At 57.7% G+C, this 12,946-nt stretch overlaps 1 protein-coding gene across 1 annotated transcript; it reads left to right on the top strand.

The window, feature by feature from the left end:
• Positions 1-3,150: 3,150 nt before the first annotated feature.
• On the top strand, positions 3,151-9,000 carry SLC39A14 (solute carrier family 39 member 14). The gene is made up of 8 exons (XM_062510625.1): positions 3,151-3,414; positions 3,526-3,712; positions 5,645-5,814; positions 6,317-6,439; positions 6,546-6,731; positions 6,917-7,124; positions 7,745-7,929; positions 8,158-9,000. Exons 1-8 carry the CDS (start codon positions 3,160-3,162, stop codon positions 8,302-8,304), a joined length of 1,461 nt encoding a protein of 486 aa, XP_062366609.1. The 5' UTR covers positions 3,151-3,159; the 3' UTR covers positions 8,305-9,000.
• Positions 9,001-12,946: the final 3,946 nt, after the last annotated feature.

The raw sequence follows: 12,946 nt of genomic DNA, 5'->3' as shown, positions 1-12,946 counted from the left end.
CGGCAGCCCTGCCGTGCGACGGGGAACCGGCTGCGGGGACGGGCCGCTCGGGGAGAGAGGCAGCAGAGCGAGGGGAGCGGGCTAGGGCCGGCCCCGAGCCCCGGATGGGGATGGGGGATGCAGGGATGGATGTAGGATGCAGGGAGCGGCTGTGTGGGGTTTGGGACTGGTCCTGGGGGCAGCAATGGGGGCTCGTTTTGGGACAGCCCCTGAGGTCTGGAGCAGGTGAGGGTGCAGGTAGAAGTGGGGTCTGAGGTGTAGGATCCCGTTATGAGGTGCAGGACTCAGTTTGGGGGTACAGGGCCCACTTATGGGGTCTGGCCCCACCAGTGGAAACTCTGGGACCAGGCAGCGGCGGTGGGGTGGAGAGTGGGGCGGGATGGGGCAGGGATCGGGGGGCAGTAGCAGCTCCGGTCCAGGGGGGCACTGGGCAGGACTCGGGGGGGTCCATGTGGGGTGGGATGCCCGGGATATCTCCTGGTTTCTCTGCCCATCTGCCCGGGCCTGCGGGCTGGGATCACGGGAAAGGAAAGGACAAGACACTGTCCGAAACCTCCAGGGTGTCCCTGACCCAGCACCGCGCCGGCTGCCTGCCCCGGGACCAGTCGCAGGGCATGGAAAAAACCTCCGTGCTCCTGGAATCCCTCCTTGCCGCAGGACACGTGCAGGGAGCGGCGTTTGCTCCGGAAGGAGCTCGGCCCCGCTGGCTCCCGACAGGAGCGGGGTGGCTCCCGACAGGAGCGGGGAGTGGGGGGGGGGGGCTGGAATTTTGGGAGCCCCCGCTGCCCCCCCTTCCCCTCCAGGTTTGCGCCAGCGAGCCGTCCCTGCGCGGGATTTCGGGAAGCGGCTGGCGCGGGGCTGACGTCGCCGGGGTCATGCTCGGCTGTGCCAGCGGTTCTTATTCCCGGCGTCACCTTCCCGCTTGGAGCGGGGGGGGGGGGGGAGGGAGCGATGTGTGGATTGCGGCCGGGATCGATGATCTCTGGTGGGAAGTGAAGCCCAGGGAGATGCGAAGAGATCGCCTGGCCTTGGGAGCCGCGTTGTGCTGTCGTGGCTACCGGGCGTCGCTCCCGGGCACATCCCTCCCCGGGCAGCGGTTTGTCCCCGTGCCCCATCCCGAGGAGCGATAAAGTAGGTCAGGCGCTGGCTCCGGGCTCCGGGAGCGCATCCCGGTGGAAAGACGCCCTTGAAGGTAGCGGTCATGGAGCGGAGGGGCTCCGGGGGGTCGCAGCTGGCGCTGGGGATGACGAAGGTCGATGTTCTTTGGTGTTTGTCGCATCCCATTTGTCCCGAGATGCTGGGCTGGGTATGCTCGGCACCTTCCTGCCCTTGCCCTGGGATTTCAGCAGGTCGGAGCCCCCCGGGATGTCTCTTTTTGGGCCCTTCTCTTCCTCAGGGGCGGCTCCTTCACCTCGTTTTGCCCTAAAACGGAGCGAGCCTGAGCAGCTCCGGCTGCTGCCCGGCTCTGCCCGCTCAGAGGTTCCTGCCTTTCCTTTGGCAGCAGGAGGAAAGCTGAGGTCCGGTTTTCCACCCTGGGTGTATCCGGCTAAGCCCGGCTTTGGGAGAAACCCCCAGGAGGGCTTTTGGCAGCAGAGAGAGCTGCGTGCCTTGGCACGGGCCGGGTGCAGGGAGCAGGACGGCTCCCGGCAGGACTGGGGAGATGGGGAGCACTGGGCTGGGAAGGGCAGCGGGACAAACCTTTGGCAGGGTGGGCTGTGTGCCAGCACCTGTGGGAGTCACGGTGGCCTGGATGTTGCGTGTAGCTCAAGAGGACCCAGCTGGAAAGGTGGATTGGGATAGGGAGGCAGGGGAAGGGTCTAGGGATGCTGAAGAGGCAGAGATCCCTCTGGTCCCCTCCACCCAACAGGGTGTTCCCAGCACCAGCACCGCTCTGGATGGGTTCCCTCCCTCGTTTTGGGAGGAGAGGGGTTAAGTCAAAGCATCCGAGGTAAGCCCTGGCAGGAGGAGGCTAAAACCTCCCGGAGAACAAAGCTCACAAAGTGGTGGTAAGCTGGTAAAACCTGTGGGAATGTGGGAGCCTTCAGGGAGAGTGGGGTCCTGGACGGTTCCCTGGCAGCCCCTCGGCATGGAAATCCTGGCCTCAGGTTATTTTTGGAACAATTGCTTGGCCAGGCTTCAAAAACGTCCTGGTTTTTGGAAGAGACTGGAGCCTGTGAGCTGTCAGCGCAGGCCAGGCACTGCAGGGTGTCCAGGACTGGGTCGGGAGCACCAGGAGCCCCTGGGAATTGGGAGCCAGGGGGATCAGGAGGAGTGCTTGGACCCCCACTCTGCCATCGGGATGGCTGCTGCATTGATGGAGACAGCAGACTTTTGTTTTCTCCTTGTGAATCCCAAATTTGCCATCCACCTTTCAGGGAAGCTTTCCCAGGAAGGCAGCCTGAGCTCCAGGCTCTTGGGTACCTCCCAAGGTGGACGTGCAGATCGTGCCTGGCATCCCCTCCTCTCCCTGAGCCCCTTCCTTTGCACCCCGGGGCTGTGCCACCCCTCTTTTATCAATTCTCAGCACATACGAAAGGGGTAGAGAGGGCAAGGATTAATTCTGGGCAAACACTATAAAGGCACCTACAGTTAGAGCAGGGAAGCACTCGGTTCATGGTAATTATCCTGGTTAAATTATAACCTAATGAACAGGCCACCTCTGTCCTCGGGGCTCCCGTGTTCCTCCGAGTGCTGGCATTGAGGTCCTGGAGGTGTTTGTGTCCCAGTCCTGGTGACGCTGAGGGGGACCCCACGTGTGGCCAAGAGCTGGAGCGTGACTCCTCACCCCCCAGAGAGCTGGATTTGGGGCTGGCACAGCTGGGTTTTGGCACAGCCTTGCCTGCTTCCCGACCATCCTGCTCTTCCCAGGGTCCCCGAGGTGCTGAGGAGCTGGAGAAACCCTGGGAGCCGTGTTCTGGCAGCTCCCCACGGTGAGTGAGGGGCTCAGGGTGGAGGAGGAGGGGGCGATTTTGCACAGAAAGATTGTGGAAAAATGCTGAGTCCTCTCAGGATCTGTGTGCTTCCAGCACTGCTTCCAGGACCGTTCCCCCTTTCCCTGGGGATAAATCCATCCGGTGGGGCAGAGGAGCCGTGGTTGGAGCGCTGGGAATGCCAAAGCCAACAGCAGTGTGGTTTCTCTGCCAGCATCCCAGAGTCACCATGATCCCCAGCGCGGGCCCCCGGAGCTGCTGCCTGCTCCTGCTGCTCTGCCTCCTCCCCTGCCCGCGGGTCCGGGCGGGCAGGGACAGCCCCGCAGTCTCCGCAGCCTCCTTCCTGCAGGATCTGCTCCAGCGCTACGGGGAGAGCCAGACCTTGAGCCTGAAGCAGCTCAAGGCCCTCCTGAACCGCCTGGATGTGGGAGTGGGACACGCCAATGTCTCCCAAACACCTCAGCAGCGCCTCAACCTCTCCCGGGTAAGGAGGGGACCCCCAGAAACCTCCCTGTGAACCCCTAAAACTTCCCTGGAATCTCCCTGCGGAGCTATGGGGTTCTCAAGGTTCTTTTCTATCCCTTCCCTCCCCCAGTGCTTCAGCTCCGTGGAGCTTTTTGCCATCCACAACCTGAGCGAGGGCTCCCCTGTGGGGCACAGCGAGTTCAAGGAGTTCTGCCCCACCATCCTGCAGCAGCTGGAGTCGGGGGCCTGCGCCTCCGAAAACCTGGAAAATGAGGAGAATGAGCAGACAGAGGAGAGCAGGCCCAGCTCAGCTGAAGGTAATTGGGGTGCTGGCGGGGGGCTACAGGCACTGCCTGGGCCTGGGCATGGAGCCTGGGGACACGAGGAACAGCCAGTTCCCGCTCCTGGGAATTCCCTGCCTCCAGCAGCTGGGAATCCTGACCGAGCTTTCCTCGCTGTGGATTGTGCCGTGGTTTTGCTGGGATAACCTCTGTGCCTCCGGGATAGCTGGATGAGGAGGGGACTCTGCTGTGAGTTCCTGTGGGTGGGAGGGGGTGACCTGGCCCCTGAGCTGCTGGATGCTCAACCAGCTCCTCCCTATCCCAGTCCCAGCCATGCCCAAGGTCTTGGATCAGCTGCCCTGAGCACAGCTTAGCATCTCCCACGCTGGGGCTGGCTCAGGAAAACCTTTTCCAAGAAACCCAGTGGCTTCATTCCCACCTTCCCTGCACCAAACACGATGGTTTTGTTGCAGCTGGAGCATCTGGAGCACGGGGAGCAACCCCGGAGCCAGCCTTTCCCACCTGCCCGTGTCCGGGCTCTCCAAGAGCCTCGGTAATGTCTGGCCCTCGTTTCTTCTCGTTCCGCAGTGTGGGGCTTTGGTTTTCTCAGTGTGTCCATGATTAACGTGGCCTCCCTGCTCGGAGTCCTCATCGTCCCGTGCTCCCAGAAGGCCTTTTTCAGCCGGGTGCTCCTGTTTTTCATCGCGCTCTCCATCGGCACGCTGCTCTCTAACGCGCTCTTCCAGCTCATCCCAGAGGTGCGGTAGAACGTCCCTGCCTCTCTCCCATCTCTGGGGGCAGCTCCCTGGACGCCCTCTCTGCCTCCACCCCGCCGAATCGATCCGATCCCTCGTCACCCGAGGCTCAGGGCTTGGCTCAAGGGGCTCCGCAGGGCTTTTCTCACCCCTCTGAGCGCCAGGAAACCCGCAGTGTCCTCCATCCCTGAGGATTGGGAATGTGCTGGGAGAAGCTGTTTGCTCCTGTTTTGTGCGTCCAGGAGTTTGTCCCGTGGAGGGATGTGCTCAGCCACGCTTGTGGGGTGAGCCAGAGGGAGAAAAATGTGAAATATCCATGAAAATATAATCAAATATCCATATAAAAGCAAGGAGAACAGCCTGGAGGAGCACCGGCTTCCTCTGCAATCAGCCAACTTTTACAAATCCTTTAATTGCTTTTTTTTTTTTTTTCTCCCCCGTACCTGATTTCTCAGCCTGATGTTCCCACAAGGCTTCTGGCTTCCTTGAGGTTTCCTGGTGCTCTGATGGGACCGACAGAAATATCGCAAATTAATTGTGTTGTAATTGCACAGTTCTGGAGCTGAATAAGTCCACCTGGATTGGAAACCTTTGGAACAGTGGTCCAGGTGCCTCCTCAGAGGATGAGCTGGATTTGGTACATCCAGCCTTAAAATTCCAGTGGGTTTTTCCCCCTGGTGTTGCCTGTTTTACTGCCAGGCAGCAAACTCCTCATCCGTGCTGTGAAATGTTTTTCTAAGACTCCTTTTCAGCTCCAGAATTGCAACTTTTATTTGCTGGACATAGAAATCAAGCACCTCTAATTCCTGATCTGCCAGGAATTGAAATGTTGGAGGTACGCTCCAGCCCCGCCAGCACCCGGAGCATCCCAGCAGGATCCGGCTGCAGGACAGGGATGGAGCGTACGAGGTGCTCGGGGGACCCAGGTGCTCTGTGGCTTGGGAATGACCCACAGAGCAGAGCTGGTGGCTGGCTGGGGCATGGCCTGGCTGCCAAAAACTCAGCTGAGATCACCAAACTTTCCCAAAGCCGCTCAGCGCCGGGTTCGCCCTTTGGAGGCGGCGCCAGATGAACAACAATCACTAATGAATGTCCTCTTCTCTCCCTCCCTCCTCTCTCTGTGCTGTCGGTGTGGATTCCTTCCCTGCCCATCCCCACGTTGATCTCGTCCCTTCCCATCTTCCATCTCCCGGGGTGGGTTTGGCTCTGCCAGTCTGGGGTTACGGTTTCCTCTGCGTCTCCGTCATCTCCCTGTGCTCGCTGGTGGGAGCCAGCGTGGTGCCCTTCATGAAGAAGACCTTTTACAAGCGGCTGCTCCTCTACTTCATAGCTCTGGCGATTGGAACTCTCTACTCCAACGCCCTCTTCCAGCTCATTCCCGAGGTAGGGAGAGGATTGGTGGGTCTGTGATTTTCTCTCTCTCTCTCTCTGGGGCTGTTTCTGGCTGGAGAAAGGGAAGGCGGCATCGGAGGGGAGCCCAGAGTGAGGTATGGAGGGCTGGAAGTCCCTCGGAGCTGGAGTTTGGAAAGGAATTGCTTCAGGGCGATCCCCAGTCTGCTTCAAGCAGAGAATTGTTGTTTTATTGCCTTTTCTGGCTTTTTCTAGCCCTGGAGGCAGGTCCCCTGTGCAGAGCAGAACCTGGTTTTGACATCCCTGCCCCAGTGCAGGTGCTGCATCCAATGCCTTGGGGCACAGCCAGGATGAGGGAATGAGGGAGATTAAAGGTGCACAAAGGTGTTCTCTGAGCTTGTCCCCAAAGCAGCTGCTCCTCAGAGAGAGCTCAGAGCTGTGTCACCCCTCCAGTGTCACCCCAGGGGCAAAGGCAGTTGAAGGACACTGCCAGGGCCTGCTCCTCATCCTTTCCTGTGTCCCCTCCTGCCTGCAGGCATTTGGATTCAACCCTCAGGAAGATTATTATGTTTCCAAATCTGCTGTGGTGTTTGGGGGCTTCTACCTCTTCTTCTTCACTGAGAAGATCCTGAAGATGCTCCTGAAGCAGAAGGACCAGGTGAGGCAGAGCAGGGGATGGTGTGGTGGGAAAGAGCAGGAATATTGGGATGGTGGGGTGGAAACCAGCAGGAATATCAGGATGACTGACAGCCCTGATCCCACAGCACCACCACGGGCACAGCCACTACGGCCCCGAGGCTCTGCCCTCCAAGAAGGACCGGGAGGAGGGGGTCACAGAGAAGCTGCAGAATGGGGACCTGGACCACATGATCCCACACATCACCAGTGACCTGGAGTGCAAGCCCCCCTCCGGGGATGAGAAGGCTGTGGTGGGCTCCCTCTCTGTCCAGGTGAGACTGGGACAAAATCCCACCTGTCAATTAAAAGCAGTTCTGCAGTCCAAATCCTCTCTGTGTGATGGGAACAAACAGCTCTGCTGCGTGGATTTAATCAGTAGTGGGGTGGTTTTCCCATCTGGAGGAGGGATCAGTGACCCCACTGGGGTGCTGATGGCTGTTTTGGGGTGCCGTGGCAGGACCTGCAGGCCTCCCAGAGCGCGTGCTACTGGCTGAAGGAGGTGAGGTATTCGGACATCGGGACGCTGGCCTGGATGATCACCCTCAGTGATGGCCTCCACAACTTCATTGATGGCCTGGCCATCGGTGCCTCCTTCACCGTGTCCGTGTTCCAGGGGATCAGCACCTCCGTGGCCATACTCTGTGAGGAGTTCCCACACGAGCTGGGTATGTGACTCCTTGGATTTGTCTTTTTTCCATCCAGAAAGGCAAATTTGGGGTGGGATAAACAGTGATGCTCTTGGAAAGGGAGGGCTGTAAACTGCTCGCTGAGTAATTGCCGCTCTAAAAATAACGAGGTAATATGATGTCTGAGGTTTAAATTTAGATGGAGGCATCTGAAGACAAAAAAAAAAAAAGCCTCAACACCTCGGTTTGGGAGGGGGGACGCAGGTTTGGGTGGGAATGTGTGGTTTTGGGGACAGTGCTGTGGTCAGTGAGTGGGAGACAAGTTTGGGTGTGAATATCCCAATTTAGGGGTAGTTGAGGGGGGAGGTGAGTTTGGGTATGAATGTCTGAATTTAGGAGTAGTGGAATGGTCAGTGAAGGAGAAGCAGGTTTAGGTGTGAATGTCCAAATTTAGGGGCAGTGTGATGGTCAGTGCCCAGCACCAGCAGCCACAAGGAGCCCACGCTTGAGCTGGCACATGCTGTGATTTTGGGGGTGTCGTGTTGGACTCTGATCCTTCCAACTTGAGATATTCCAGAATTCTGTGAATTCAAGTTGTTGCTATCCCAATGCTGCTGACAGGCCTTCCCTCCTCATCCTCCCATCTTCTTTTACCACAGGGGACTTTGTGATCCTGCTGAATGCTGGCATGACCATTCGCCAGGCACTCTTCTTCAACTTCATCTCTGCCTGCTGCTGCTACGTGGGCCTGGCCTTTGGCATCGTGGCCGGCAGCCACTTCTCTGCCAACTGGATCTTTGCTCTGGCTGGAGGGATGTTCCTGTACATAGCACTGGCTGACATGGTAAATCCTGAGCCCTAAATCCTGAGCCCCTGGGATTTCTTCCTAGGAAAAGCTCTGCTTGTCCTCAGCCTGCAGGCATGCCGGGGTTTGCTCTATCCCCTTGGCACATGCAGATATCTCTGTTTTGCTTTGCCTGGCTGAAATCCCTGGGATGGGAAGGGGGTGAATGTTTGCTGAGGAAGGATGGAGCTGTCACTGAGCCCTGCCATCCCAATTTTTCCCCCTCAGTTCCCTGAGATGAACGAGGTGAGCCGGGAGGACGAGCAGAACGGCAGCGCCCTGATCACCTTCGCCATCCAGAATGCAGGGCTGCTCACAGGCTTCACCATCATGGTGCTGCTCACCATGTACTCGGGACAGATCCAGATAGGGTAGGACCAGCCTGAGCTGCAGCCCTGATCCAATTTTTCACTGGGGTTTTTTTGTGGGGAAGGTTTTTTTCCTTTTTTTTTTTTTTTTTTTGTTTTTTTCTTTCCTGCTGCAAACATACGACGGTACCTGTGCGGGCACTGACGTCACACTACAGGAGAGACATTGCTTTGAAAGCTGTTCCATGGATTTTTTTTTTTTTTCTGGTTTAAGGTTGAGGAGAGTGGAATTCCCCTTCTCATAGGACTGACCTGACTTTTTCCAGTGTCATATTCCTTCTCTCCTCACCTCTCCCAGGAAGGATGGAATCGGGAGACAGGAGCTGCTCCAGCCATGCTGCTCCTCTCATTGTGCTCGGAGCATTCCCATGGGACATGATGCTGTCCTGACCCCTCTGGGTCAGGGGACAGATGGGGACAGACCCTTCCCAGAGCATTCCCCACCAGCCAGCCCTCAGAGCTGTGCTCTCCGAGGATGAGGAGGTTCACAATGGCACCATCATCCAACTGCTTCTGTTCCCTTTCAGCCTGGACAGTGCCCTGGCAAGAGCGGGGTGAAGAGGGCAGGGGTTTTAAAGCACATTTTGGGTGTCAGTGCTCAGAGCAGAGGACACTAAACTGGGTTGGAGTGACACTTGGGCTGCTGGGAGAAGCCTGCCAGAATGCCCTGACCCTCCTTCAGTCCATGCTGTGGGAATTGGGAGCAAATCCCAACTCCTCCATGAGGTCTGGTGAGAAGGGGATGAGAGCTGAACCCTGCCCAGCCACAGGCTCCATCCCAGGGAGTTTTCCTCAGGTTCTGTCCGAACTCATGGTGACACCTGGGAGCAGCCACCAGTTTTTAAACAGTGCTGAGATTCAGGGTGGGGTGGGGGGTGTTTTTAAAAGCGAAACTCAGACTGTGAACCTCTTTAGGTTGTGTGTTCCCAGCCTTAGGGAGGAGCCAGAGAAGGGTGTTCCAGACACTTCCCAGCTCTGCCTCCAGGCTGGCGTTCCCCAGATTCACTAGGTGAATTACTTATTATCATATTGATAAGGTTGCCCACCCCACCCGTGTTGCTTGAGGTTTCCTTGCACCCCTTTTGCCCCCAGACCCCTCGTCCTGTAGCTGGTGTGAGCTCGTGGCCACGTGGATTCAGGGGAGTCACTCGTGGTTTGGCCCTGGGTTGAGATGGAGCAGAGCTGCAGGTGCTTTGGAAGTGTTTGTGAAGTGTCTTCCTTCACTCACCACCTGTGCAGGTGTGTGGGGTGTGACAGGGTGGTGGCCCGTGGTGGCACTGTGCTGGAGCTGAGGCTCCCACACCTTCCCTTCCCCCCCTGAGGAGAGCAAACCTGAGGCTGTGCCAGGTTTGCCATTCCTGCTCATCGCAGGACAGAGGGACCTCAGCCCTCCTGGCAGTGTTGTACCCTGGCTGGATTGCTGTACTCCCTGAATTCCTGTAGTTCCCAGCTGGGTGATGTTCTTCCTAAGCTCCCAACAGCTGTCACGGAGCCCATGGCCTCTGGCACTGCCAGGATCCTCGTGGATCATCACCTGCACTCGCTGGCTTTTCTAGTCTGGGCATTTGTCCCCTCAGCAGCCCCTGGCTCTTGGTTTTGTCCTGCACCCCAAACCTAAATATCAACTTCTAGAGGAGCCTTTTTTGGGATCACCCTTCACCTGAAGGTGCCACATGGTCCTTGGGTGATTCCCTCAAGGAGAGACGGGCTCCACTTTGTCCCGTGTGGTGTCTCTTGTGGATTGTCACCGTAAGTCACCTTTCCCTGTGGGACAGAGCAGTGTGGCCTGTGCTGGCTCAAGCTATCATTCAGCACCTCGCAGGCATTCCCTGTGCTGCTGATTCCAGGATGAAAGCAGCATTGGAAACATTTTCCTTGCTTGAGAGAGCCACAGCCCCAGCTGACTGACTCGATGTGGAAAATCTGAGTCCTTTCACTGGCACAGGTGCCCTCTCCTCTCTCTCTCAAGGAATCACTTGGAAAGCACAGAGCACTGGAGCTGCATCCCCGCTGGAAAAGCCTCCATGGGGAGGACAGGGGGAAATGGAGGGATTTGTCCCCTCTGGAGGTCCCCAAGAGCTGGGGAGTGGCAGAGAGCAGGGCTTGGCTTCCTCAGAACCAGCAAGGATTCACTGTGGGAATCACGAGTCCACCGTCCTCTCGTTTCGAGTTCATCCCTGATTCCTGAGAAATCTGCAACCTGGAGATTTGGGATGAGGGGGTTGAGAAACAAAGCTGCCCTGCCACCGAGGAGAGCTCCTGTTCCCGGCTGGGCAGGCTGGCACCTGCCAGTGGGAAAGGGATGGAAACCCACCCAAAACGAGCTCCTTGTGGATTTTCATCCGTGTCTCCTTCTCCTCATCCGGTTGGAAGCTCAAGTTCCATCTCAGTATTTCAATTATAACTCAGGTGTTGTAGGAGAGGGTGCGCCGAAGCAAAAGAGCGTTAACTTAAAATGTCACGTGCGTTGTACAGATATTTGTAAAATTCCATAAATAAAATATATTCTGTAATGATGGAGGGTCCCAGGCGTGCTCCGGCAGCAAATTCCTCCCTACTGGTGGGGGATGGAGGGGTGGGAGCGCTGCTGGCTCAGGATTTTTCCGAGGGGAAGGGTTGGAGCAGGGCTGGGTGATGCAATCCCGGTTTTCCAGCTGGATTTCCGTGGCTGTGCAGTGCGGCGCGGCTGACGGGAGGTGGCACTGACAACCCCCAGCCTGCCCGCATGGCACGGCCTTTGCGGCTCCAAAAACCCTTCCTTAATTACATATATTTTTTTTTAATTTTTTTTTTTAATTTATCTAAAATATAAATTAGGCTGGCAGGTGTAGGATGCTGGATTCCTCTCCAGCTCACACGAGTCAGGCTTCTGGCAGTGTTTGTGTCCTTGTTTTCCTACCCTCCATTAGGGGAAGAAAAAAAAAAGCAAACTTTGCTTTTCTCCTTACCATTTTTACCCTTATTCTACTTCCCCTTTTTTGCCCTTTTCTACACCGTTCCCCCCCCCCCCATCTGATCTGAGCAGCAAACGCAATTTTTAAAAACCCTGTTGCAGCTAAAGAAACCAGATCTTGACATTCTGAGGTGTTTTATTAAAAATATATATATTGCTTTATTAAGCAAGGAAGGTCACAGTGAGCATCAGACTTGCTCCTGTTCATCAGCACTTCCAGGGGAGCTTTGGGTGGGATTTTTTCTGCTGCAAAATCCTTATGTTTTGCTAAATGCCTGAAACTTGATTTACCTCAGCAAACAATGCTGGATCCGGTCGTGGAATTCCTGGAAAGGTTTGGTTTAAATAAAGCCCATCCACCATCCCAGGGTGCTCCAGCCTGGCCTTGGACACTTCCAGGGATCCAGGGGCAGCCACAGCTCCTCTGGGAATTCCAGCCCAGCCCCTCATTGCCCTCACAGTGAGGAATTTCTTCCCAATATCCCATCTAAACCTATCTTCCTCCATCTTCAAGTGATAAAAAGATTGGTTTTCCTTTCCCTCAAAAATTTTCTAAGGAATATCAGCTCTGGAGCCATGCTGGGAGAGCTGTGGGTGCTGACCTGGAGAAAGGAAGGATCCAGGGAGAGCTCAGAGCCCCTTCCAGGGCCTAGAGGGGCTCCAGGAGAGCTGGGGAGGGACTGGGGACAAGGGATGCAGGGACAGGACACAGGGAATGGCTTCCACTGCCGGAGGGCAGGGATGGATGGGATAGTGGGAAGGAATTCCTGCCTGGAAGGGTGAGGAGAAGCCGGGATGGATTTCCCGGAGGAGCTGTGGCTGCCCCGTGATCCCTGAAAGTGCCCAAGCCCATCTTGGAGCACTCCGGGACAGTGGGAGGTGTCCCTGCCCACGGCAGGGGTGGCACTGGCTGATCCTTACAGTCCCTCCCAAGGCAGTGTGGGGGTCCCACCACACTCCTCCAGCACGAGCAAAGCTGTTCCCGAGGCCCGCTCCAACACTCCCACCGCCATCCCCGCACTACCCCCTCAGCGCCGCCGCCATGTTGCCCCCCCCGTTGCTTAGCAACGCCCCCTTCCCCTCCAAGATGGCGGGCGGGGCGGGGCGGGCGTGGCGCAGGCGCGGGCGGGGTGGGGGGGGGCAGAGGGCGGTGTGGCGGCGGCGGCGGGGGCGGGACGGGGGGAGCGCAGCGCCGCGGAGCCGCCGCCGGGGCAGCCCAGCGGGTCCGCCGGGAGCGGCTCCCCGCTCCGGGTGAGGGGAGCGGCGGAGCGGGGCACGGCGGGGGAGCGGTGCCGGTGCTGCCGCCGCCGCCACCATGTCCGGGCGCGGCCACAACAAGCTGCCGACCACCGAGCGCATCGTCAAGGGTGAGGGGGCGGCGAGGGCGCCCCCTGCCTGCGCGGGGGGCGCGGGGAGGGGGGGGCATAAAAAAATGGGGGGGGGGGCGAGCGAGATTTTGTGGGGGGTCGCCAAATTGGGAAATCCCCGAGAAAGGGGAGGGGAATATGCCTTGTTTGTGGGGGGGCAACCTGGTTTGGGGGAGGCCGGAGAAAGGGGGGGGGTAAGTGTGATTTTAGAAAGGGGGGGGTGATACCAGGTTGGGGGGAGCCCCGAGAATGGAGGGGGCAGTGTGGTTAAAGGAGAGTGTTTCCAAATTGGGGGAAGCCGAAGAAAGAGGGGGAGGCTCATTTTGGGG

Source organism: Cinclus cinclus, chromosome 29, assembly GCF_963662255.1.
Source record: "Cinclus cinclus chromosome 29, bCinCin1.1, whole genome shotgun sequence".
NCBI classification, from domain to species: Eukaryota; Metazoa; Chordata; class Aves; order Passeriformes; family Cinclidae; genus Cinclus; species Cinclus cinclus.
Note: the sequence above shows the minus strand (reverse complement) of the source record. Positions and strands in the feature narration are given on the sequence as shown.

Bases quoted from the DNA above. Each gene is read 5' to 3' on its own strand.
- SLC39A14 (XM_062510625.1), top strand. From the start codon at position 3,160: ATGATCCCCAGCGCGGGCCCCCGGAGCTGCTGCCTGCTCCTGCTGCTC. The intron at 3,415-3,525 runs GTAAGGAGGGGA...TCCCTCCCCCAG, and splicing joins AGCGCCTCAACCTCTCCCGG to TGCTTCAGCTCCGTGGAGCT. The intron at 7,930-8,157 runs GTAAATCCTGAG...TTTCCCCCTCAG, and splicing joins ACATAGCACTGGCTGACATG to TTCCCTGAGATGAACGAGGT.